At 37.3% G+C, this 25,575-nt stretch overlaps 10 protein-coding genes across 10 annotated transcripts; 5 read left to right on the top strand and 5 right to left on the bottom strand.

The window, feature by feature from the left end:
• Position 1: 1 nt before the first annotated feature.
• Positions 2-1,333, bottom strand: MGL2 (putative carboxylic ester hydrolase; the record flags this gene model as incomplete). Its single annotated transcript, XM_446136.1, has 1 exon — positions 2-1,333. The coding sequence occupies one exon, from the start codon at positions 1,331-1,333 to the stop codon at positions 2-4; it is 1,332 nt and encodes a 443-aa protein (XP_446136.1).
• Positions 1,334-1,593: 260 nt separating this feature from the next.
• Positions 1,594-2,916, top strand: GVI51_F03531 (uncharacterized protein; the record flags this gene model as incomplete). Its single annotated transcript, XM_446137.1, has 1 exon — positions 1,594-2,916. One exon carries the CDS (start codon positions 1,594-1,596, stop codon positions 2,914-2,916), a length of 1,323 nt encoding a protein of 440 aa, XP_446137.1.
• Positions 2,917-3,045: 129 nt separating this feature from the next.
• ERG12 (mevalonate kinase) lies at positions 3,046-4,338 on the bottom strand (the record flags this gene model as incomplete). Its single annotated transcript, XM_446138.1, has 1 exon — positions 3,046-4,338. The coding sequence occupies one exon, from the start codon at positions 4,336-4,338 to the stop codon at positions 3,046-3,048; it is 1,293 nt and encodes a 430-aa protein (XP_446138.1).
• Positions 4,339-5,260: 922 nt separating this feature from the next.
• GAS3 (putative 1,3-beta-glucanosyltransferase) lies at positions 5,261-6,832 on the top strand (the record flags this gene model as incomplete). The annotated part of the gene is made up of 1 exon (XM_446139.1): positions 5,261-6,832. The coding sequence occupies one exon, from the start codon at positions 5,261-5,263 to the stop codon at positions 6,830-6,832; it is 1,572 nt and encodes a 523-aa protein (XP_446139.1).
• Positions 6,833-7,316: 484 nt separating this feature from the next.
• SKY1 (serine/threonine protein kinase SKY1) lies at positions 7,317-9,443 on the bottom strand (the record flags this gene model as incomplete). The annotated part of the gene is made up of 1 exon (XM_446140.1): positions 7,317-9,443. The coding sequence occupies one exon, from the start codon at positions 9,441-9,443 to the stop codon at positions 7,317-7,319; it is 2,127 nt and encodes a 708-aa protein (XP_446140.1).
• Positions 9,444-9,979: 536 nt separating this feature from the next.
• On the top strand, positions 9,980-11,557 carry GUA1 (GMP synthase (glutamine-hydrolyzing); the record flags this gene model as incomplete). Its single annotated transcript, XM_446141.1, has 1 exon — positions 9,980-11,557. One exon carries the CDS (start codon positions 9,980-9,982, stop codon positions 11,555-11,557), a length of 1,578 nt encoding a protein of 525 aa, XP_446141.1.
• A 244-nt stretch (positions 11,558-11,801) lies between these two features.
• TRS130 (transport protein particle complex II subunit TRS130) lies at positions 11,802-15,092 on the bottom strand (the record flags this gene model as incomplete). The annotated part of the gene is made up of 1 exon (XM_446142.1): positions 11,802-15,092. The coding sequence occupies one exon, from the start codon at positions 15,090-15,092 to the stop codon at positions 11,802-11,804; it is 3,291 nt and encodes a 1,096-aa protein (XP_446142.1).
• Positions 15,093-15,578: 486 nt separating this feature from the next.
• On the top strand, positions 15,579-19,946 carry ESC1 (Esc1p; the record flags this gene model as incomplete). The annotated part of the gene is made up of 1 exon (XM_446143.1): positions 15,579-19,946. The coding sequence occupies one exon, from the start codon at positions 15,579-15,581 to the stop codon at positions 19,944-19,946; it is 4,368 nt and encodes a 1,455-aa protein (XP_446143.1).
• A 281-nt stretch (positions 19,947-20,227) lies between these two features.
• On the top strand, positions 20,228-21,574 carry ERG8 (phosphomevalonate kinase; the record flags this gene model as incomplete). The annotated part of the gene is made up of 1 exon (XM_446144.1): positions 20,228-21,574. One exon carries the CDS (start codon positions 20,228-20,230, stop codon positions 21,572-21,574), a length of 1,347 nt encoding a protein of 448 aa, XP_446144.1.
• Positions 21,575-21,647: 73 nt separating this feature from the next.
• FMP42 (Fmp42p) lies at positions 21,648-23,180 on the bottom strand (the record flags this gene model as incomplete). Its single annotated transcript, XM_446145.1, has 1 exon — positions 21,648-23,180. One exon carries the CDS (start codon positions 23,178-23,180, stop codon positions 21,648-21,650), a length of 1,533 nt encoding a protein of 510 aa, XP_446145.1.
• Between the last annotated feature and the right edge of the window lie 2,395 nt (positions 23,181-25,575).

Raw genomic sequence — 25,575 nt, forward strand, 5'->3', positions numbered from 1 at the left:
TCTATAAGTCATCTCTGTATGTCGTCTTAACTGGCTCAATGCTTTCCTTTGGTAAATCATTTATATTGACATTTATAGCATGATCCTGACTAACAATCTTACTGTGGTAATCTGCAATTAGTTTGCAAGCAGGTTCAGTGTACCATCTATCACCCTTCATATCCTTGAACCATGCTATATGCCCACCAATTGAGGTTCTAATCAGTGTTGTGTATGGATTTGCCCTGAACATATTTTCATGAAGGGCTTGGTACCCAACAATGGGGTCGTCAGCAGAATTTATAGCGATGTAAGGGGTCCTAATACCTAGCAGTCTCTTGTAAGAAGAAGAATTTTGGTAATAATCCTCAGCGTCTCGATAGCCAAACATAGGACCAGTAAATAGATCATCAAACCTAGTAACCGATTTCAGATTGGCCGCGTAACTCTCATATTTAATTCTGAACTTCTCATTTTTGGTCAATTCTTCCTCATGACTCTTAACCAACCTTAGAAGATTTTGCGTAAGCTTCGGTGAGTATACTCTACTTCCTATTCTAGACTCTGATATGCATTTAGCAGAATGACTTAGATCAAAAGGTGTACCGAACGCAATTGCCAATTCTATATCCGACTTATCACCTTGCTCGCCTAGGTAATTTGTAAGTATAGATGCACCCAAGGAGAATCCAATCATGTAAAATTTTCTGTTGGGATACATTTCTCTCAGCTCTTTTACACAATGTCTGATATCATTAGTCCAACCACCATTGTAAAGTTGAGCTGTGGTAATAGCAGAATTACAACACCCTCTAGAGTTGAGGACACATGCTTCAAAATCATATTTATTTTGCAGAGTCCTCACCATAGACCTTACGTAACTCTCATGTGAACCACCAGTTAGACCATGTAGTGCAATTAACAAGGGTTTACTATCATTGGAGCGAAGTCTGGCATCATTAGGATCCATGTAGGTATAAAATCTTCCGGGCATATGTGAGTTTAATGCATCTAGAGGAGTCTGGCCCTCAGGTACATATTCAGTTTTATTATCAGGTTCCTTCATAGCAAAATCCAAGGCACCTACACCGCCATCTGGATATTTTAACATGATTCTCTTGTAGTTCACTTGATCAATGCTTTCAAAGGACGCCAGCGCGGTATAAGCTGTTTGCAGATGACCGTTGAATAAAAGTGGAGACAACGTGTCAGTTGCACCATTAGCTAATTCAGGGATATTCTTGTCAATAAACTCAGGGATAGTGGTGCTGCTACCACCGACATTAATTTTAGCTGCATGATCAGGAGTAACTTGTGTTACTTCAAGTGAATTAAGCCAATAGTAGCCAACCATATCTAGTTTTAAAATCGAACTGATTCTGATCTAACTTGTATGCTAGTGTACTTCTTTGCATAGAACTGACTTTTTGCTATATTAGCATTTAGCTCTGTTTAACTGGGCATCGAGAAAACCCAAAAGGTAAGATCAGCTTATCATGTGAAGAAAAAACTATAAAAAGAGTGCACTTGAGAATGTTTGGAATTCTGATGGTGATAGTAGTTACTAGTCTGTTAGCTGTGTGATATTTTGTCGAGCTTTGCTAATAAGTTACTATGGGTGATGGTACTGCCACTATTGTAGTTACAATAGCCGTTATCTGCATGTCATTATTGAGAAGGTACAAGCCATTTAGAGAATGGGTAGCCAAAGCAGCTGAGAGATCATTAAGGGTTATAAAGAACAAGGATGAGCTATATTTGACTACACCAGAGCTGACACTCCACAAATCAAGACCTTCTGCTTCTGCTAGGCCCTTTGAAGAATATGTCAACGCCCTGGAATCGATGAAAGGCTACTTAAAGTCATCTCAAAAGATTACTAGTATGGTTAATAATAGAGCTAAAGAGTTATCTAGAAAAGAGTTATCTCAGCTAAAGGATATTGGATATTTCAGCAAGTTAGACTACATAACAAGCGCTACTATTAAGAATAGTGCGGTTATCGAGGATATCATAAAATGTACCCTAAAGGAGCTGGCATTGAAAAATCATAATAACGTTGATCTAAAGGCTGATCTAGAATTAGCTTGCAATAAGTTGGGCTATAAACTTGACTCAGAAGGTAATATTTCTAAGCTAAATACTATCAAGCTACTGAGCTCTGCAACGAGCAGATCAAACTCGGTTACAGAATCTCTGAATCATCTGTGCAGAGACTGGAGTGACTATTATAAATGTGAACGTGATCCCCTTACTGAATACATCATTGAGAGAATAAATTCTATAAATATTAAAGGAAAAGATATCTTAATAGTGGTTCCGGGTTCTGGTGTAGGTAACATTGCATACAATTTATCTCAGAAGTTTCCAGAGGCAAAAGTAGATTCCATCGAATTGTCTTCCTATATGTTCATATGCAACAGATATGCACTAACTAGCAGTAACGATATTAGTATTAGTCCATTTGCATTGTATTACTCTGGCCAGACAAGTGCAAAAAACCAAACTCGAGAATTGAATGTAAACCTATCCAATGTATCTGAGAGAGAAAATCTTTACCCATATTGGGCTGATTTTAGACTATATCCCTCTACTCTAGAAAAGAAATATGACTACATTATTGTTTGTACTGCATACTTCATCGATACTGCTGAGAATTTATTTGAATATTTCAACTCCATTGAAAATCTGTCAGAGCACTGTAACAAAGACCTTCATTGGATAAATATTGGACCTTTAAAATATGGTACTCGACCAAAGGTACAGTTGACTGTAGAGGAATTAACCAAATTACGTAAGTTACGTAATTGGAAGGATCTTCATACACAAACAGTTTTGGACTATGATGAAAAACTAAATGGATACTTAACCGATTACGAGGGCCTGTACCAAGGCTATTATGGATTGACAAAATTCCATACTGTCTGCAGGAAGTGATTTACTTCCATGTGTTTTCATGTGATTTCTATGATTCCATTCTAGTCCAAAGGGCAACCCTAAACACTTTTGACAAATAAACACAACTTGTATAACATAAGTCATATAGATATACATATATTCGCATAACTAATGGATCCAGAACAGTGAATTTGTTGCTGTAGCAGGAAGCAAGGTCTTATCCAGTTCTTCCTTATTATTTTCAGTATTTTCGAACAGCGGTGCGACTAGGTTATATTGCTCTGCTACTAGCGTTGGCGTCATACATGAACCAGCACCGCCAAGCTCTGATGTGAAAGATAGGTAGCCGTGTTTCTTAGACAATTCTTCTTTGAATTTGTCCACCTCTGTTTGTGGAACGTCTTTATTTAGAACGGTGAAAGCACAACCACCACCGCCTGCTCCAGTTAGTTTGGTAGCACCAATACTGTTTGTTATGGATAGATTCCTAATAATTTCCAACCCAGGATGTGAAACCCCAATGGCTACTAATAGACCGTGATTAATATTGACAAGGTCTAGAAGTCTTTCATAATTGCTGTCATTTCCACCAATGCCACTATTCAATATATCTACACTTTCCAAAGCGAGCTCTCCCATTGCTTTTATGACATGATCTTGAATGACCTTCGGATATTTATTTGATAAGTCTCGTACTGAAGAGACCAATACTTTGGTGGATCTTGGAATTCTAGTATACGTGAGTACCATTGGGATCTTGAGCTCATGAAACTTATCCAAAAATTCGAAGTCCGTGGTACCATCGGCACTTCTCTTGAATAGTACTGCATTACCGTAAGTGGCTACCGCATTGTCTATACCCGATGGAGTACCGTGTATACATTTTTCACCAATGAATGCCCACTCATTAATAAGTGCTTTATCCTCCCCTGACAAACTCTCCCCAGTAACTAGCTTACCACCCAATCTAAGCATGGCCATGGCCAAAGACACGGATATAGCTGCACTTGATCCCAGCCCTGCTCCGATCGGCAACGTTGATTTAACTGAGAATTTGATGTTAGTTGCAGATGGGCATAGTGTACAAAACAAGTACAGGAAGCAAAAAGCAGCATGATAATGCAAAGACTCCTTCAGTGGTTCCAGAATAACATTCAGCAGGCCCACTAACTCCTCATTTAGGTTCTTCGTATCTTCACGAGCGGCTTGCAACAACGCAGTCTCACGCAAAACCGGCTCCAGCTCCTTGCGCTTCCATACGTGGTCAAATCCAATGTCCGGGAAACTTAGCTCAATTGAGTCCTCAGCATTAGAACCTGCTGGCGAGACCAACAAATAAGTTCTTAAAGATGAGACACTTGCAGCAACAGCAGGCTCATTATAAACCGCGGAATGCTCTCCAAACAGAATAACTTTACCAGGAGCAGAGACCAGAAATGGCAAGTCCCGCTCTACAGTCATACTTCTACAATTTGCTCCTCTACAGTTGCGATGAGTTGCCCCATTGTCCTTCTACTACCTCATCGCTGCTTCTTATATAATTTTTCCTTCAATTTCGCACAATTTTTTTTTCAAGCACTAAATCCGGTATAATCCCACATATTAAAGAGGTTCATGGACAAGAATAAGTGAGTATACATAAGCATTTCAACTTTTCTAAGATCAAGACTATTCTTTATATTTTTAGAGACGCTCACTCCATAGGTGCTGCAACCACTACTTTACACTTTAAAATTGGAAGTTTCTTCACTCCCTCTATCCTCTCTCCCCCCCAATACCCAATAAAACAACATCCTCAGCAGGGAATAAGAAACAGGTTTATGAACAGAATACAATTATAGAAGTTTATTCAATTGCATGTTGAATTTAGGCTTGAAATTACGTAAACCTGCTCCCTTTTCCCTTAATGTAGTCCAAGAGAACACGCTGTTTAGTATAGAAGCCTTATCTTTCCCCTCCCTCTACCACTGCCTCTTATAATTTTTACAAAGCAATATGACGTCTGGCAGTGAAAGAACATGTAGAACACAAAGGCAAGAGAATGCCACTCAGTGCAAAACTCATCGCAAATTGGATCAAAACAAATCCCCACGTATTGTCTGTGCTTCCCCCTGTTGTGAGTAACGAAAAGAAATGATTCGCATCAAAACAAACAAAAATCCCACTCTTCAATAGCCCTTTCTCACAATGAATCCCAACCCTCATCTCATCTTTTACAAATATATAAATTATATTCCTTTCCCCAGGAGACAAACAACTTTCTGTAATTAGGAGAATAGTTCTCTACTCTTAAAAGAAAAAAGAGGTTTCTTTGGCGACTAACAGCTATAGCTTCTGTGAAAAAGCAAATACAAACACAGCATAGGAAATACATCCGCTTGAAATGAAACTTTCTGCTGCTCTGCTGCTGCTGGCTGCTGGCCAAACTGTGAACGCTTTGCTACCCATCCACATCAAGGATTACAGGTTCATCAAGCCTGCTTCTCCAAACAGTACCGAGAGTGAGAACGAAGTGTTCTATGTGAAAGGTATTGACTACCAGCCTGGTGGTTCGTCTGGCTATGACCCTGACAGCGACTCTGATGTGCTTTCTGACCCTGAACAATGTGCTCGTGATGCGTTTGTGTTCCAACAGCTTGGTATTAACACTATCAGAGTTTACACCTTGAACCCAGATATCAACCACGACAAATGTATGACCATCCTGAACAATGCTGGTATCTATGTGATTCTGGATGTGAACGGTCCTCACTATGGTGAGAATCTGAACCGTGCTGACCCGGTCGGAACCTACAACGCCTGGTACATGTCCAGAGTGTTCAGGTTCATTGATGCTTTCAAGAACTATCCAAATGTCTTAGGTTTCTTTGCCGGTAATGAGATCATCAACGATGAATCCAACTACGCTGAAATCGACCCTCAATTCATCCGTGCTATTCAAAGAGACATGAAGGAGTACATTGCCAAGCACTCCAACAGAACTATCCCTGTGGGTTACTCTGCTGCTGACAACGTCGACTTGAGATTGCCTACTTTGAACTACTTGCAGTGTAATTCTCTAACTGGTGGCAATATCACCAAAACGATGCAGGAATCCAGATCCGACTTCTTTGGGTTAAACACTTACGAGTGGTGCTCCGGTTCTTCCGACTGGAAGTCTTCCGGTTTTGACAAACTGAACTCAAGTTTCTCAGATGCAGTTATCCCAGTCATCTTCTCTGAGTACGGTTGTAACAAGAACAAACCTAGAACCTTTGATGAAGTTTCCGAAGGTCTGTATGGTGGTCTCAAGGCTGTATTCTCTGGTGGTTTGGTGTACGAATACTCCGAAGAAGCCAACGAGTATGGTTTAGTTACCATTGACCCTGAAGATGGTTCCATTACTTTTAAGGAGGATTTCGAAAACTTGAAGAACCAACTAAAGAACTCAAGCTTACCAACTATCAAGGAAAAGGATGTTCCAAAGAGTGAAATCTTCAAATGTAATGCCTCATTGATTACATCGGAGTTTTCTGATTTTGGTGTTAAGAACTTCAGTATTCCAGAACAATCTAAGGATACCGCTTACGTTATCAAATGGGGTGCTAACGGTACTGAAGGTCAGATCTTGAAGAACTACACTGCACCAACTACTTTCAAGTATGAAATTAAAAACGTAGATGGTTCAGTTATCCCAGCTACGATTACTTACCCATCCTCAAACTTGATCAATGAATTGCAAACATCTTCTACAATGTCTGTTTCTTCCACATCATCTGCATCAGTCACTTCCTCAGCAAAGTCCTCAAGTGTATCTTCTAGCACCAAGAAGGGTAAGTCTTCTAAGTCTAAGGCTTCTAAGAGCACATCGAGCGGAAACAAGAAAGCTAGAAACGGTGCAGAGATGATTTCTACTCCAGGCTTTGGTACCGGTTTTGCCGCTGCTGTCGCTGCTGCTGTCGCCGCTTTACTATAATTATAGCAATCGCTAATCAATTCGTTCATCACAAATAGTCATACCCCTAAGCATAATGATACCCCAAATTGGTTTTCTGCAAACCATTTAAAATATAAGTTTATCCATCTTTCAGATGAATAGATAATAACGTCGCAATTTGTTGCTAATGCCATAATGTTTTTATTTTTATTACAAATACTTAATTTTACATAACCATTTACTTTTCGTATATTTTTTTATACTAACGATGGTTTATTAACCCAAATACTTCTCAATATCTTTTACATTACAATCTCCCTGTTCATTACATGTTAACGTAGTTCTACGCCATTCAGTCAGAACATTGATAGCTAAGCCTTAAAAATATACAAGTATAGTTTGATTTAAATAATGACATAATTGATATAAAACTATTTGAAAAAAGTATGCAAAAATACAAGATTAAATTATCGCTTGAACTAAAAATTAAGCAAAATGCAGTTTATTTGTTAGAGACGCAAACTTAATGTCTCTGATGACTGGGGACTTCATTGTACCAACCCGGAATATCCGATCCATTTCCATATAATTTTCTCTCTGGAACACTGACATTCTCCATACCCAATGTATCATTTAACCATGGGTGATTAGCAAGCCCACCTGCATCACATCTTTTTCTCGGGTCTAGAGTTAGCATAGGTAATAAGAAATCGGCAATTTCTTGAGCTTCTTCCTTATCGAATTTGTACTTTTCTCTGAGAACATCCTTCAAAGGCCAAAACTTCAATTTTGAAATGTTTCTTAATTGACCTCTTGAATTGAAAAATGTTCTGGTATATCTTCCGTTATTCAACAGATAAGACGGGAAGTCCCCTAAAAGTTCAATAATTTGTGCTATGTGATCGTCATCTTTTGTATAAGAATGTCCTTCATTTGGTTCAAACAAAAAGTCACCAGTAATCAATTCGAATATTAAACAACCAGTTGACCAAATATCAGCACTACATCCCCATGGTGCTCCTAATAACACTTCTGGAGATCTATATTCACGGGTCTGAATAGAATTGGTATAATGCTCATCATACCAACAGGCATTACCCAAATCAGCAATCTTAACCTGAATAATGTTAGTGTCATTACCATCCATATCCTGTGTCTCATCTATATTAGAAATTTCAAAAGAGGACAAAGAATGCGCTAGCTGTTGCTGTTGACCGTTCAGATCGTTTGCAATAGAAGTACTTGACTCTGACATGTGTGACATGAGGTTGTTTTTAATACTTCTATTTGAGATAGAGCTCTGTAAACTGCTTGCGATCGGTCCCTGATGAATATTTATTGATGAGCCCCTTTGAGGAGTATTGCTTATTGGGTACTGTGTACTGGTAATATTGGTAGTTAGCATTGTGTTTGAGATGCTTGTCCCCAACAATTGAGTCTTCATATCATTGAAGTTTGAAGAACTAATAGGTGAGGGTAATGGCTGGGAGCCCGTAATTATAGTGTTTCTTCTCGGCTTTCGACTAGGAATGCGTTGTAAAGGAGTGCCTTCATTTGATCGGGTATAATCATTCATCCCGGTTTGTGAATGATTAGCTCCATGACCTATGGTTCTTTGGAATTCAAAACTTTGGTTGTGATCAAGCACAGAACCACTTCTTTGCAATCTTTTTAAATTCTTTTTTTGTTCATCCAAAAGTTCAACCATCTTGACTATGGCCTCAACATCTCCAATTTCCATGAGAACATTTTCGGGCTTAATATCTGTGTGAATAACGCCACATTTCCTATGCATATAGTCCAATCCTAAAAGGATCTGTTTAGAAATCTGTTTTACATAGACAAGAGGAATACCTCTATGCTCGTATTTCTTTATGAGCGCCAGTAAGTTTTCCCCCAAAACTTCGAACGTCATCACAACGTGTCTGCCATTTGGCCCAGTATGAACAAAATTGTCTAGTAGGTTCAAAGTATATTTTGCACCCAGCTGGTCATCCTGTCCATCTGTTAGTTTTTGTAGCAGTTTAATCTCGTCCTCAGCTGCTTCTGTATAAACTTTATCTGATCTCACAATTTTCATTGCTACATGGCTGCCAGTAGTGACATCCTTCGCCAACCACACCGTAGAGAAATGCCCCCAACCAAGTTTACGGACAAGGACGTATCTTCCCTCCTTATAATGTTCACCTTTGTAAGCTGGGTGATATCCACCAGGTTTATAATCTTTCAGGGACTCCTCATTTCTCTCATCACAAGAGGAGCAATCATCGTCATCTTCGTCCTCCCCGTTACCTCCATCATTATACATCCTAGCGGTGACTGTAGGAAAAGTAGATCCACACACACCGTTGTCATTGCTATTGCTGCTATTTCCGTTGTTGTTTATCGCACTGTTAAGAGACCCATTATTTATCACATCCTGCAAGTCGATATCGGCTCCCGAAGACGCACCACCACTGTGACCACTCTTCATTGAACTTCCAGACAGATCCATCATACCGCCGGGAACCGGCACAAGTTTCGCCTCTTCCGCATCGCTACCACTGATCTGTCGGGACTCAGACTCCTGTATCGCCAGCGACAAGTTAGACTTCTTGCCATTACTCCGCGTAACCTTCTCCCGATGGAAGAAGCCCTTATCAGAATCCATTTGACCAGTTTCTATTTGTATCTCTGTTGTTCACACTCCTATTTCTAATCCACCCGTGTGCCGTCTGCTTTCAAAGTTCCGCTTCTTTATAATATAAACTTTCAACTCTATTCTTTTCCGCCCTCCAGATAGCCAAACGCCTTATCGTCTGAATTCAAGCATAGAGTCCAAGCTGACTGATATTTTAGCCGCCCACTAGCTTTTATCCGTTCTGTTGATCAAAACGTCATCAGCCAGCGCCAACAGGAGAGGGGACCCCTTCCCCCAGAAAAAAATACTTCGTAACAAGATATATAGTCACGTTACTGAAAATTTTTTTTTGAAAAAAAAAAAATTTTTTTTTTTGTTTTGCGATGAGCATCTCATCGCAAAAGCTATTAAAGCTGGATATTAGTGTTGAAGTTGTGGTGTCAAGTAGTTATATTCCGTTTTATGAACCCGGTTGATCTTTGTTTCCGCTTTGGATATTAAGTTATATAGAACAGCCCTAGTCTTAACGGGAAACATACTGTAAGTGAACGAGGAACCAAGGAAACATGTCTTCAATTGAACAAGTTAACGAAGTCTTTGACACCATTCTGGTGTTGGATTTCGGTTCTCAGTACTCTCATTTGATCACTAGAAGACTAAGAGAGTTCAACATCTATGCCGAGATGTTGCCATGCACACAGAAGATCGCTGACTTGCACTTCAAGCCAAAGGGTGTTATCATGTCTGGTGGTCCATACTCTGTGTATGCCGAGGATGCCCCACACGTTGACCACGCCATCTTCGACCTAGGTGTTCCTATCCTTGGTATCTGCTACGGTATGCAGGAACTTGCCTGGATCAACGGTAAGCAAGTTGCCCGTGGTGAGAAAAGAGAGTACGGTCCAGCCACTTTGAATGTGTTGGACAAGGAAGACGCTTTGTTCAAGAACGTCGACCACTCTACCGTCTGGATGTCCCACGGTGACAAGTTGCACGGTCTGCCAACCGGTTTCAAAGTCATCGCTACTTCTGACAACTCCCCATACTGTGGTATTGTCCACGAGTCCAAGCAAATCTACGGTATCCAATTCCACCCAGAAGTCACACACTCCAGCAACGGTAAGACTTTGTTGAAGAACTTCGCCGTTGACTTGTGTCACGCCAAGCAAAACTGGACCATGAAGAACTTCATCGGTACCGAAGTGCAAAGAATCAGAGACCTAGTCGGCCCAACTGCCGAAGTCATCGGTGCTGTCTCTGGTGGTGTCGACTCCACCGTCGCTTCCAAGTTGATGACTGAGGCCATTGGTGACAGATTCCACGCTATCTTGGTCGACAATGGTGTTCTAAGATTGAACGAAGCCGCCACTGTCAAGAAGACTTTGGTTGATGGTCTAGGTATCAACTTGACCGTTGTTGATGCTGCCGACGAGTTCTTGGACAACTTGAAGGGTGTTACTGACCCAGAAAAGAAGAGAAAGATCATCGGTAACACTTTCATTCACGTTTTTGAAAGAGAAGCTGAAAAGATCAAGCCAAAGGACGGTAAGGCCATCGAGTTCTTGTTGCAAGGTACCCTATACCCAGATGTCATCGAATCAATTTCCTTCAAGGGTCCATCCCAAACCATCAAAACTCACCACAACGTCGGTGGTCTATTGGAAAACATGAAGTTGAAGTTGATCGAACCATTGAGAGAACTGTTCAAAGATGAAGTCAGAGAATTAGGTGAGCTTCTTGGTATCTCTCACGAGCTTGTCTGGAGACACCCATTCCCAGGTCCAGGTATCGCTATCAGAGTTCTAGGTGAAGTCACCAGAGAACAAGTCGAAATTGCCAGAAAAGCTGACCACATATACATTGAAGAAATCAGAAAGGCTGGTTTGTACGACAAGATCTCTCAAGCCTTTGCTTGTTTACTTCCAGTCAAATCTGTCGGTGTCATGGGTGACCAAAGAACTTACGAACAAGTCATTGCTTTGAGAGCTATCGAAACGACTGACTTCATGACCGCTGATTGGTACCCATTCGAACACAGCTTCTTGAGAAAGGTTGCTTCCAGAATTGTGAACGAGGTCGACGGTGTCGCTAGAGTTACCTACGATATCACTTCAAAGCCACCAGCTACGGTTGAATGGGAATAGATGTTCGAAAACCATATAGGCTTTCTTACTAGTTTTGCATCTCTAACTTTTTCTTACATCTTTTTATCATTATTTTATTCAGTCAATTTAATCACTACTTTGTACCTGTACATTATTTACTAATATTTCATATCAAATTAATAAATTTCTCGGAAAGAAGTCATGGCGGAAACGGCATAAGCAACTAGCAATTGGGCCGAACCTTAAAGCATATACATATTTGTTATGCAAAAAAAAAATGCAATTAAAATACTAAAACTATATCATATGTATTACTATTGTCTACCCTCACAGGATTACCCACCGAGCTTGTTATTTCTATCTGCGGCAATGTTAAATAACCTTTCCGGAGTGGGATAAGATCAATATCCATCTCTTCAAAATCATCCTTTAAAATCATCCTTTTTCTGCCATGTACCAGCCAGTCATTGTTATTTATTATTTCAAAGGTGTATGCTAACTTATCGTGACGCTGAATTCCCCATTTGTCACTGGAATTTTTTATCTTAATATGAAAAGCCAAAGGTTCACCTACCTTATTTGGAGTTTGGTGTCTTTTACAATCCTGCCTTGCAAATGATACTTCATAAAATCTTTCAAGCTCTGGGAGTTGTACCGGAACTGTTAAAGTTTTCACATTAAAGACTTTCATGTATTCGTTAATTTCCATCTCGGTTAGGTCAATTCCTTCTGATAACCTTTTCAAACAGGACAAAAATTTGCTTCTCACAACTGGGTCAACTTTCATGTATTTCAACCGTACACCAACTTTAAATATATCCAAACTCTGGCCATTCAGCTTCAGTATCATATTCTTTTCGTATAAATTGTAATCAAATTCAAGTTCTGACAAAATATTCGACAGCCAATACAACTTCCAAGTCTCGTATTTTTGGAAGAATTCTACATCTCCCTCCAATAAGACAGCGTCTGTTACATAAGATTTCAAAAAGTCCCTCAAAGTACAATATTTAATCATCAAATGAAAAATATCGCTGTTGTTAAAAGTTTGTTTTGTACTAATTTGGAAACAATTTATGCAGCTTTCACCTCCTGTACCTGTGATGGTCAAAGGTGAGTCAGGAATAAAAGGGCCAGATAATTCATATGAATGTTCCAGCTCAAAACACTGTAATTCTGAACCGAATATCAACACCGGTTCTTCCTTAACAGATGAATTAAGAAGAAATTTAAAAAAAAATTTGTCTTTTTTGAAAATGTCTTCCACTGATACTGATAACGGCAAATAGTGGTCAATATGGATAACTCTTGATATAGAATAAATGACATCTGGGTTTTTCTGCAACGAATAAGTCAATTTGGCAAATAGCGTAAACTGCTCCTGCTGTTCATTAAAAAAGTATTTGATCTTTTTACTTTCGGAAAGAGATTCCTTATCTAAAGTGATTGTTGCTTGATCAATTTCTGAATCAAAGCTTACGGGATTAATTTGAGTTACCTCAGACTTTCCGACCTCCAAGTATAGTTCCAAGTCATTAGTATGGCCAAAATTAAAGTCAGCTATTTCAAGCTCGTATTTCCCTAGTTTTAATTCATTACTTTCTCTTATCTCAAACCACACATTGTTTTCGTGAAACAATGGTTCGATAATAACTTTGTTTGTTGTGTCTTCAAATGCCTTTATTATTGTTGTTGACCCAATACATAGTTCAATCGATTCAATACCAAATTCGCCAAATGTTATGTTTTTTGATTTCAAACAATAACTTTTGGACTCCATTTCTAACAGGAAATCCCTCTCAATAAATTCGTTGAACTCATTATTGGAATTTTTCATTGTAATCTTAAATTGTGTAACATCAATTACATCAGGAAATCCGTTCCCTTTAATTTCTACATTAATCCCGTACACGTTAGGAGCATGCAGAAAAACATTTCCATCCACAGAGAAGTCAATTAAATCCTCACTTGGATACACTAGCTCAGTCATGTCATCGTTCTTTAATTCCAAAAATTTGTTCCAAAATATCTTTTTCTCACTGGTACTGTTATAATATTTAATAAGGTTTAAATAAGAATTCCTTAGTATAGTTGAAACAGGCACGCTCTCACCATCAAAATCAATTGTCTCAATGCCAACACAGTTAGTTAACGAATCAACAAATATTTCTAAAATATTGACGCCGATAACAGTCCATTTTGACTCTGTATAATATTCATTACACGACATTAGTAACTGAACAGCTTTGGTATACTCTTTTCTTTGATAATGCAATAATCCGACCTCTAACGATAAAATATCAGCCATCCGTTGTCTCTTTCCATTACATTGACTATACAATGCCAATAGTTCTTTAGTTTGAAGGGCAAATGATTTTTGAAAAGCATCTTCACTCTCTGCGGCCTCTTTGTCAAGACCAAAGCTATACAGAGTCTTATTCGAGTAGTTCTTTTGTAGTAACTGATAGCCATGATTAATCATTAACCCATGAATCCATGCATCTCTTTTAATCAAATAGATATCAGCCTTAATCTCATTTATAGTAGGAAGCCATTCTGATCTGGATGTCGATGGAATTGTATCCAGCATTTTTTTACAGAAGTCAAATTTGAATTCAAGGAGCCTTGTATCAGCTGCAAATTCCTTTTCAATTTTACGAATAAAATCTTTTGTTAGCTCATATATCTGTGTGTATTTGGATATATCATCATCATACAATTGCAATAGCATGAGCTCTCTTAAGAAATTTGATCGATATAAAGTGAATTTAGTTAGGTTTTTAGCGGACAGTAACTGTTTTGTAGATTCTTTTCCGGAAAGAGACATTTCAAAGGGAACTTCTAATTTCCCAGTTTCTACATTTTTTATTCTTTTATCCATTAGGTTCTTAATCATAGACAATTGTCCTTTTGCATCCTCGGTCCTCCTAAACTCGGCATATATTTTGAATAATTGTTCCCGTATTTCCAGTTCTTCATTTTCAGTGAACTGTCTTGTTAGTTTCGATTCTAAAATACGTATCCTATGTTGAAAAACCTCGATTAGAAATGCTTTCAATTTATTACTCAGCTTTAACCAAAATTCTGTCTTTTCAGCAGGAGATTTGTATACTGATTTTAATTCCAGAGCTTGAACGTCCGGAAAATCTTTGTTCAGCTTATCCATTACAGACATTGTTTTGAATATGCTAGTATCTGTGACTTCTGAATTAGCATAGAGAAGAATTAGTGGCATAGTAAAAGGGCCACTGCTATCGTGAACGGTCGGCAGCCATTGGTGAAGTAGAGGCCGTACTTTTGTTCTATACTCATCAACTGAGATGCACGTCACAACAATCAATCTAATATAAGGTTCTTCAAACTTGATATTACTCTGTTGCTGATCATCCTCAACAGTCAATTTCACTGGCAAGTTTTCTATTGTTCGAACAGATCCATCATTTGTCTTCCATCGTACTACATCCAGGGGAAATATACTAGAAAACTCGCTCTGCACCGCACCAAAAACATCAAATGGATCAAAATAACTTAAACAAACGGGCCAATGCTCCATCTCTACCGATTCCACAGACATTGAGTGTCAACTATCTTCCCACCCTAAACAAGGCTATTATCCTCAGAAAAACCCTATCTTGAATATCAAGGAACACGGCTATTATCAAGTCACCACTGGTACTAGTAGAGTAATATAATTAATCCAGATTAATACATCTGCTATACTTATTGATGATTGCAAGTTATCACCCAGGCTCATCACAGCTGGTAGTGCATCGGATCAGCCTTCGCGTTAACAGTTCAAGTCCTGAATTTCAAATGGGAAAATCTCCAGGAACGAAATAATAATAATGCAATTCACACAACTCAACAAGAACACAAATAGCAGCAATTATTGCAACTCATGCCTTAAAATTATGATAAACATCTCTCTTCGTCAGCACCGGTTAATTTATATGGTAGTTGTGAGGGTATTGATATTTTTGTTGTTGGCTAAAGTGTAGTAAGATACTTGAGAGCAAGAGAGACAGAAAAAGAGAGAGAAACACACTAAGACGGTGCAAATATGGGTGATCAGGAAGAAGAAAGGGTACCTGATGCAGGATCTCCCAGTAGAAAATTAGAGTTGAAAGTTCCATCAAGAGGTTTAGGTAGTAGGATGAGGCCATTAAGTGGTACTAAGCTAAGAACGAGACATGTTAGTGGGAGAGCGCTTTTTGGGGGCCGATACAATGAAACACCGGTATTGAATATATCTACACTTGATGATCATAGAAAGTCCCTTCAGTATATAAAGTCCTTGATTTCGAAGGGCCGACAGATTTTGAAGTCTGCTTCCGAAGATGACAAAAAAGCCTTCACTGAGATACGAGAGTTTCAAAGAAGGGAAACGATAAGGAATAAGATTGTAGATAAGATATTAACTACAGATTATGATACCCTTACCAGAACAACAAACACAGAAAATCATGTTGCATTTGATAGCTCTGATGTTGTAATACCAGATGAGAACGACTCTCAAAATTTACTTGAAGATGACGGCGAACAAGGAAACATCAATGACGGTAGATCCGGAAGTGAATCTGAAATGGAGATGGGATATCATTCCGAAGATTGCGATGATTATGAAGGTGTAATTAATGATGTTGAAGGCGACGCTCCAATTAAAAAGTTGGAAACCCAAGCAAGCAATGAGTCAATAGTTATACTTACAGATGACGAATCGGTAGTTAATGAATCTTTTGAATATGCAGAAGACATTCAGTCTACTGAGTTTCAATCGGATACAGATCAAAAGAAATTACCATCTGATTATGAAGCTCAAAGTAATGATGGACACCAACATGTGAATAATGAAGATAATGATCATAATATGTATGATGATTTGTTTGAAGAAGAGGGTCCCTCGTTTGGAAGTAATGACAATAGAGCTCTAAAGGTCAATAGCGAACGACTACTAGAGTATGAAGATTCTAAACATCTAACTGACATACTACATGATCCACTGAGTTACCATTTCCATACAGAAAATCATACAGATATACAAAATGAAGATGATCATGACAACCAAGACATTTCTGAAGAAAATATGAGCGTGTCTGATAACGGAGATTCTGACACATCACAAAACAACATAGACTTCAAACAATATATGCAACCCAGGAATAAAAGTTTGTTAAATGACAATGTCCATTCATCAAGTGAACAAGAATTTGACCACCCATCAGACAAATATTCGAATGTTGAACTGATTATTGATAGTGAAGATGGTAGTGATCAACATGTAGCTGACAAATTTGACAGTGATATTGATGATAACCATGAATACGGTGAACTTGTAAGTGATAACAGTAACTCAGAGTCCGCTACAGAAGATGACAATAGGATTGAAAACATGGAGTATATTGACCAAAATAGAGCTTATTCAGATCTAGAGGATGGAAAGGACTTTCCTATGGCCAGTGATCACCAATATCGAACCGAAGCAATTGACTATGAGAAGATGTCGCAAAAAGAAGATGAACTTAAACAATTTTTACATGAAATGGCAGATTTCCAAAGTATTGCAAATGATGCGTTAAATGAAATCCAGGCTAGCAATAATGGTGAACGAATAGAATTAACTAAGACAGATGAAATCGATTCGGACCGTAATTCCAGTAATTCTACGAATGATGAAGACTCAGATAATGATCAAACTCAATATCATTCTTTCATTCATGAATATAATATAAATTCTCAGAGTGCATCAAATCATACAAAAGAAAACTTGCTGAACTACAAAGAAGCTAAAAATACTTCAAATATTACAGTAAATGAAGAATTAGGGGAAGAAAATGAACATAAAGATGATATTGAGCAAGACAATTCGACAATTACTGATAATGTCAATACAGAAAGCTCTTTTAACTCAGATGATAAGAAAGAGAAGGATAAAAAGTTAGTGGCTTTGTTGATTCACGATTCCGAATACAGTTCCAGTAGTGAGGATGAATTGAATGAATCTGAAAACCCTATTGTTTATACTTCGGCATTTTCTACCAACCCTTTTACTCTGGAAACTGATAGCATTAGAGATTTAGATTTTTCCAAATACATTCAATCTGATAGCGGCAATGAGTCAAATGCTGGCGACAGTACTGAAGGATTAAAAATTCAGAAACCCCAAGTATACACAGAGTTTGATCGCACTCATCTTTTTAATCATAACTCCGAAACTGCAAGCGATCAGAGTCATTCTCAAACTAAATGCATATCCCAGGAAGAAGGCAATGTGAGCCATATTGAACATTCTAGTTCCATTGGAAATACAGAAAACTTACTAAAGTATTCCCCATTATATGATAACTCCATAAACAGTGGTCTACAAATTAAGGAAGACAATCACAGTGGTCAAGACTTGGACCTCAATGTGGAAGTTGGTGTAGAGGAAGAATCAATACCTGAAAACTCTGAATTGCACACCACTTCCATACCTGAAATGTCTTCTAAACATTTTAATATGGCTAATGAACTTGAAATATTGAATGACACTGAATTGGCTAAACAAAATAAACCATACATGAGTCTATCTCCTCAACCACTAGAAGAAAGCAACCAACAGGAGATTAGTAGAAGCATTCACATAGAAGATTTCTCATCCTTAAAGACTTCAGAGAGAGGACAACTATCCGCAAATTTAGAGATAAATATCGACTCTAATTCTCCATCTCCTGTGATTGATCAGAAACTAGATCTAGAAGGTTCCAGATCTGGAAGCAATTCTGATATAGAGGATAACACAAAATTTGAGGAAGTACCAGAAACACAAAGGGTTGAAAATGAGATTGATTCAAGATATAAGAATTCAATCAACAGTGATTCTGGAGTAGAAGATTTTCGTAGTATATCTGTTCTATCAAATATGGAATTACCTAATAACTTGGAAGATAATATCACATCGAAGGATACTCTTGTTATTGAAGAATTTAATAAGTCTGATCTGTTTTTGGAAAAGGAAACTTCTAATTCTGGGGATAATATCAAACTGGACACTGTGGATGAAAAAACTGTAAGTTCAACCAATAGTTTAAAGAGGAAGAGAGAGGATCCGGACTTCATAATGAGCAATGAATACCATGACAGGAGCCCATTAAAGCTAAGAAAATTATCTTCCACCTCAAGTAGTTTTTTCTCTACCGTGAAGTCGGTATTTTCAGTTGCTAAGTTATTTTTTAAGAAAATGGAGCTTGAAGAGCTTATAGATATTACTGATAATACCACCGCCGATGAAATAATGACGCCGGACCAGTACCAGACTGAAAGTGAGGTGGAAAATTATCTCTCATCGGATAAAGAGTCACGTACTACATCAAATAATGACATGATAAAATCAAGTGATGATTCCATCAATAATGACCTTAATTCGACAGATATCCCATCAAGTATAGAGCATACTGAGGATAACAAAGAAAATGGTAATAACAATGTGATTTTGAAACAATTACAGATACTGGAGAGGTTATCTAATGGAATTAGTGGCCAGTATGACTCGATTGATATTGACGATACCCAACTAGATGATATTGAAGAAGAACCTGATTTGATTGAATCGGATTCCAGTATTGAAATTCCACTGAATCCGAGCAAATTATACAACTTGGAAAGTGATACAAATGTGGTTCTTAACGATATCTCAATAACGGATAGTGGTATTACAACGCCATTTGAATCAGACATTGAGGGAGAAACTGATATATCCGGTACTATTGCGAACAACGATATTAACTCTACATTTGATAATGGTGGTGATCAAGGCATTGAACCTAAAGTTATTGATCAAGTGGAGGGTGATCAGCCAGCAGTAACAAGTAATATTACGGAAGAATCAATCGGTCAATCAGATTCTACTGATCTTAATGGTATAACCGAAAACATTAAAGAAAGTGGAGAAAACAGAGGAGCTGCAGGAAGTTCTGAAGAACCGGAGAAAATAGTAAATGGTGAAAATGTTACTAATGCTAATAGAAAAACTGAGGAACTTAATCTGAAAGATGATATCAACAACTCTTCTGAACCAATTGCTGTTAGAGTTCATAGAGAAGTTGATTCCGAACTTAAATATATCGATCATAAACCTGAGCCATTGGATACAACCGCTAAAATTGAAGAACTTAAAGAGATGCACTCAGGTGAAAACAATGAAGATACCAACAAAATAGTAATATCCTCTCCCAAACAAGTAAAAAAGAAAAAAAGGAATACTAAGTCTAGAACTAGATCAAAATCGATTACTAATTCCCCCAAACGTGTGAATTCTAAAAGAAATAGTAGAAGTAGTAAAGCAGAGAGTAATGTAAACCCTTCTATTGGGGAGGGGACTTCAAAATCGAAATCCAACAAAAGAACTACTCGAAGCACTAGAAGAATGTATACCCGTTCTCAGAAAAAATGAAGATATTAAGACACTTTAATTTTTTTTATGTAAATATAATTCATTTAGGAATTTACAAGCAGTCATATATATATATATATATCCAAATCTTCTCTTAGTCATTATTTTCATAACTATGGCATTATCGTCGTATTGTCTTCATTGTAGTTGAGGAATATCGGACTTAAACAATTTCCTTCAAAAAAAATGCTGTTTACTAGTAACTGAAAAAAGTGAATACAAAAGAATAGTAATTTATTTGATTCAAACCAATTGAGACAAAATATATCATTGGAGCAACCATGAAAAACATGGAAAGAGCATACAGTGCTCCAGGTAAAGTTTTACTGGTTGGTGGCTATCTTGTTTTGGATCCAAAATATGACTCCTACGTTGTAGCTGTATCATCGCGAATGCATGCTGTTGTTTCGGAAGAGAAGTATAACGAAACTTTAGATGGCTTCCACATTCAGTTTACCAGTCCTCAATTTAATAATGAGTGTTGGAATTATAGTGTTAATTCTCAAAATGGTTATGTGCCAGTCGAAGTTTCGGGGAATCGCAATCCATTTTTAGAGAAGACTGTGTTAAATGTTTTGAGTTTTATAGGACCTGCTAGTGGTAAAACGTTTCCAAATGTTATCAAGATAGATATTTACTCAGATGCAGGTTATCATAGTCAAAACAATAGCATCACTAGATCCAATGGCTTGAAAAGCTTTCAGTTTCATAAGACCGGTATAGCCCAAGTTCCAAAAACAGGATTGGGATCATCTGCTGGTCTAGTTGTGGTCTGTACCACTGCATTATTGAGTTGTTTCCTAAATGACAATCCATTGCTCGATGAACTTGATCTCATCCATAATCTATCACAATTATCACATTGTCAGGCACAGGGCAAGATCGGCAGTGGGTTTGATGTTGCAGCCGCTGTTTATGGTTCAATTAAGTACAGAAGATTTCAACCTGATTTAATATCTAGACTACCTACTTTATCAAGTGATAACTACAGAGAGTACAGATTCGAAATGAGTAAATTAATAAAATCAAATTGGAATATAAAACATGAATCCATTGTCTTGCCAGCAGGGTTGAGACTTGTGTTGGGTGATGTAAGGGGTGGTTCAGAGACTGTTGAGTTGGTGAAAAAAGTGAAACTATGGTACACTAATAACTACCCTAGAAGCGAAGAGATATACAACAACATCAATGAGGCAAATTTGAGTTTCATAGATGCGATGCTTCAATTACAGCAATTACAAAAAGCTGATAATGACAAGTACAAAGGTCTCTTGAAGGCAATAAATACTGGAAATGACCAACAGTTCAAGGAAATACTTCATCTGAAAGCGGCAATTGCAAAAATAAGGGAAAATTTCAGACTAATTACGCAAGAGTCTGGTGCTGATATTGAACCAGAAGCTCAAACCAAACTACTAGATGCCTGTTCACAGTTAAATGGTGTTATTGGAGGAGTTGTGCCTGGTGCCGGTGGTTACGACGCAGTATCCATTATCTCCACAGAAGATACAAATTTGAATGAAAACACAACTAGCTCAGAATTCGATTCGGTTACCTGGTTGGATTTAAAACAAGAAGCAGTTGGTTTAAAGCTTGAAAACCCTGAATATTACAGAGATTTGAATTAGAGTAACTATGATAAATTTAACTCCATAAATAAATATGCATTGTGTACATTTTTTTTTTTTTTTTATGGAAATTCTATTGTCCATCACTTGGTAAAAGTTGCTCCTGACATTCATTGTCTTCTGGACCTCTATTTTCCGTTTGCTTATAAACGTAGCATAGCATACTGAAGCATGAAATTAAGGTAGCAATAAATAGTGCCATATTAACTGGTGTTGGGTCCATGTTGAAATAGGTGTGTGTTAGCTCATCCAACCATTTTTGGCCTATGTTACAAATACCACAAATACAAATCATTAACCCATATACTGTTCCAAAGTTATCAAAACCAAAGACCTTGGATGTGATATCTGACACTACAGTATAGTAGAATGGTCTGAATACTACAAATACTATTATCCCAATTAGGTGAAGCCAGTATGAGCTTTTCAATAGTCCTACCATGCTGATGAATAAAGACATCGCACAAACAATAGATAATGTACTCAAAGAATCCAAGCTGTCTAATAAATATCCAATGAACGGTATTGATACAACACCCCCCAGAGGAAGTAATAAGTCAAAAATACCATTTAGCTTAGCTGCATCTTCAATATCACCCAATAGATATTCCTCTTGCGACCTAATGGTGGCAATGAAGTAATTTATCCTTAGCATAGTTACAATAGAAAATATTAGAATCAGAAGAAACCATAGACTCTTTAGTTGCTCACGTAAAGAGTAGTGATGTAAGATACCAAACACACCTCCCGATTTTTCTTGCAGATTGTGCTCTACATATACTTCTAGCACCGACTTTCTTCTAATTTCACTGGCATCGGTCATGTTCTGCTCAATTTCATGTTCAGACTCTATAAGAAGTGCCCTTCTATCATTTGGATCTGTTATGAGGGTAGACCCGTCATCTCCACTCAATAATTGACCCTCTTCATCCAGATGCTCCACTGCCATTTTGGTCATGGCTGCCACACTTTTATAAGATTGAGAGGGCATGATAGTCAATTGACAAAGAAATATGAATACTGGCACGCATAAATATATGGTGAAGAACCTTTTTAAACTAACAGCAGTAATATTCTGGTAAAATAACCTGTAGAATAAAAACAGTGCTGATGATGAATCAAACGCACCAGTTAATAAAGCAAGGATTGAACCAGATCTTTTAGGGAACGTATTTGCTAGCTGGAAACTAGAGATAAAAACAAAGGGTCCACCCATTGCTAACAGTATGTAGCCAGTCATGTACGGATCAAATAGTCTTTGTAAACTATTGCTCCCAATAAAGCAAAATGCTGCACTGAGCAAGACACCTGCACCAATGATACCTGTTACGCGTGGTCCATAATTATCTAGTATGTTTCCAATCGGTAATGCCATCATGTTGGTAACAGCCGCGCTAATGGCAAACATTGAGTTTAGTTTCAAATCCTGTTTAGTGCATGGTTCAGGAACCTCCAGATCATCTTGCTTTAAGCATAAGTCACTGTATATACCTTCTTGTAGAAGCACAGGTTTTAAAGCTGCAAATCCAAAGATGATACCAGCTGAGAAAAGACACCAAATACATGCACAAACAACTTGTGCGATTTTAATCTTATTCGCAGTCATTACTCACACAAGATCAAACGTGTATATATGATATCGTGAGTGTGTGTGTATAGATTTTTAGGTAGTATGGTGTTACCGGATAGGCAATGAAGTGTGGATATGAATTATCAATTTACAGTTGCATAGATCTGTTAGCCGATACTCACTCCTGCTTACATTTAGTGCATCTCATCAGTCTAAACCATAATGACTTATCATGACTATCAGGCTGTAAAAGATATTGCGATGACATTAACAATCTCACTAGTGAAGAAAAGGCGAACATTGAAATTTTAACATATTTTCAGTAACTCTTCACGGATGGTGAGGACGTATTTGAAGTGCTACAGCACTCTCTTAGAGATTTTATTTTAATGAAATCTTGTAGTGATTGTCACTATGGGAGGAAACATGGAACATTCACTACATTGTTGTTTCTTCAGCGGTTTCTGTGTTGTGCTTTTGAGAATGCTGCATAGAGCTATGTATATCGTAAATCAATCATACCGACCAACTTTTGGGTATTCTCTTTTGAATCTTGTTTGAGTTTGATAAGATAAAGTTACTTATCATTATACATGAACTAGAATGGAAACTACTCTCAAATATATACTAGCATATTTTCTCCTTTGATGAACAAATGCTATTAATAGTGAATTATAGCATTAGAGTTGAGTCAAGACGTTTAGGTAGTTAAAATCTTTGTCAAGGTGATGAAGAACAATCATTAATGGCAAGCATATGATGACGCATTAAACTTAAAGGTAAACAAATGACCATCGAAAAGTAATCTAACACAGTACAACAGAACCGTATTTTACGGAACTACGATTGGAATTCGAAGTCACTGTTTATAACACGTATATAAGCCAGTGTTTGAGCTTTCGATTGTTTATACAAAGCTGTAAACCAAGTTATATCTGGTACTGTAGTTTATTCTAGTATTCTTATCTAACTTTCATGTGGTTATTCTTCTGCAAGGTATACTAGGCATTAATGACTTCAATTGTTGGGCCTTAGTACAAGCCGAGAATTTCAAGAAATAATAATAGTGCAATATAAGTAACTCGTTCCATTAATTTCAATAGGTTCTAGGACATATCAGTAATTACTAAATTGACCGACATAATGCAATTATAAATGGTTTGTAATTTACAATTTTGGCATGCATACATACAGTACAGTAGTGTCTTAATTGCTACTATAGCAAAAAACAAGATAAGACAAATGAATGAAAGGCTATATTAATTCGAAAAGATTCTACTAGAACAAAAACATTTAAATGAAAGGGCATTCTAAACTCTCGATTTTTATAAATACAAAAAAGGTTTACAAATATGTAAGGCATCATTTCCTTTTTGAACACATAAAATGCTGTTCAAATACTTTATAACAAAAAGAAAAAAAGGAAGAAAAAAAACAAACAAAGCCAAAAAATAGTAAATGGTTAATAAAAATTGGAGACAAGAGCTGAAGGCTGCCTTTAGGAACACGAGTAAATCGTAATAATCCTTTCTTAAATCTGATGGTAATGAAATACCGTTAAGATGGTTGTATTAAATCTCAAATTAATTTTTTTCTTCTGCATTTCTTACAGATATGCGTTATCCTTCCTAAATTTCTAATTAATTTCTTACTACAAGATAAGGGAGTATGAGCACAGTCTATAGATAATGAAAAAGAAAGAAATAGTATCTCTTAACATTGTGCTATGTTTTATTTTACACTCAACATGAACTTCTCCATTCATTCGAATCTTTCTTAGGATTACGCAACTCTAATGCGATGAAAACTGAAATCTCGTAATGTAGACCCTACGCAAAGTAGCTTTTCTTTTTCAGCCAAAATTAATTCAGTAAGCAAGAATTCTACTGATTCTCTTATAGGTGTCTGTCACTCAGAATAATGAAAAATTTAGTAGGATTACATTATCGTGTAGCACATTTCTATTTGTCTGGCAAAACAGATTTAGCAAAGAGACTCACATATACAGCAGACCTTAAAATAGAATGTAGTAATGCTGAAAAGTAAGAGCCTACTAAATTAAAATACCAAAAAATTCGATCACCTAATTTAACTAGAAAACCCAGAATTTTTGCGACTCAGAAACAAAGGAGAGCAACTTTCTTGGTAGCTTGTTTTTGATACTATAAATCAAAAGTGCAAAAGTGGAGTTCTTGAGGCATGAATGAATTGATAATTTCATGGTAAAAGCAAAAAGAGCAACGATGTTCTTATTGACTCTCAAAAAAAAAAAAAGCTACAGTATTTTCCTCATTGTTATCAATTTCCCTAGATTAATTAGTTGAACCCCCAAAACCACTTTCGAAAGCAGTATGAAATTTACAATGGCACCGATTGACGTTGTTCTGCTGCAGAGAGGAAAAGAAGCTAACTATGATTATGATATTTTTCT

Source organism: Nakaseomyces glabratus, chromosome F (genome assembly GCF_010111755.1).
Source record: "Nakaseomyces glabratus chromosome F, complete sequence".
NCBI lineage: Eukaryota > Fungi > Ascomycota > Saccharomycetes > Saccharomycetales > Saccharomycetaceae > Nakaseomyces > Nakaseomyces glabratus.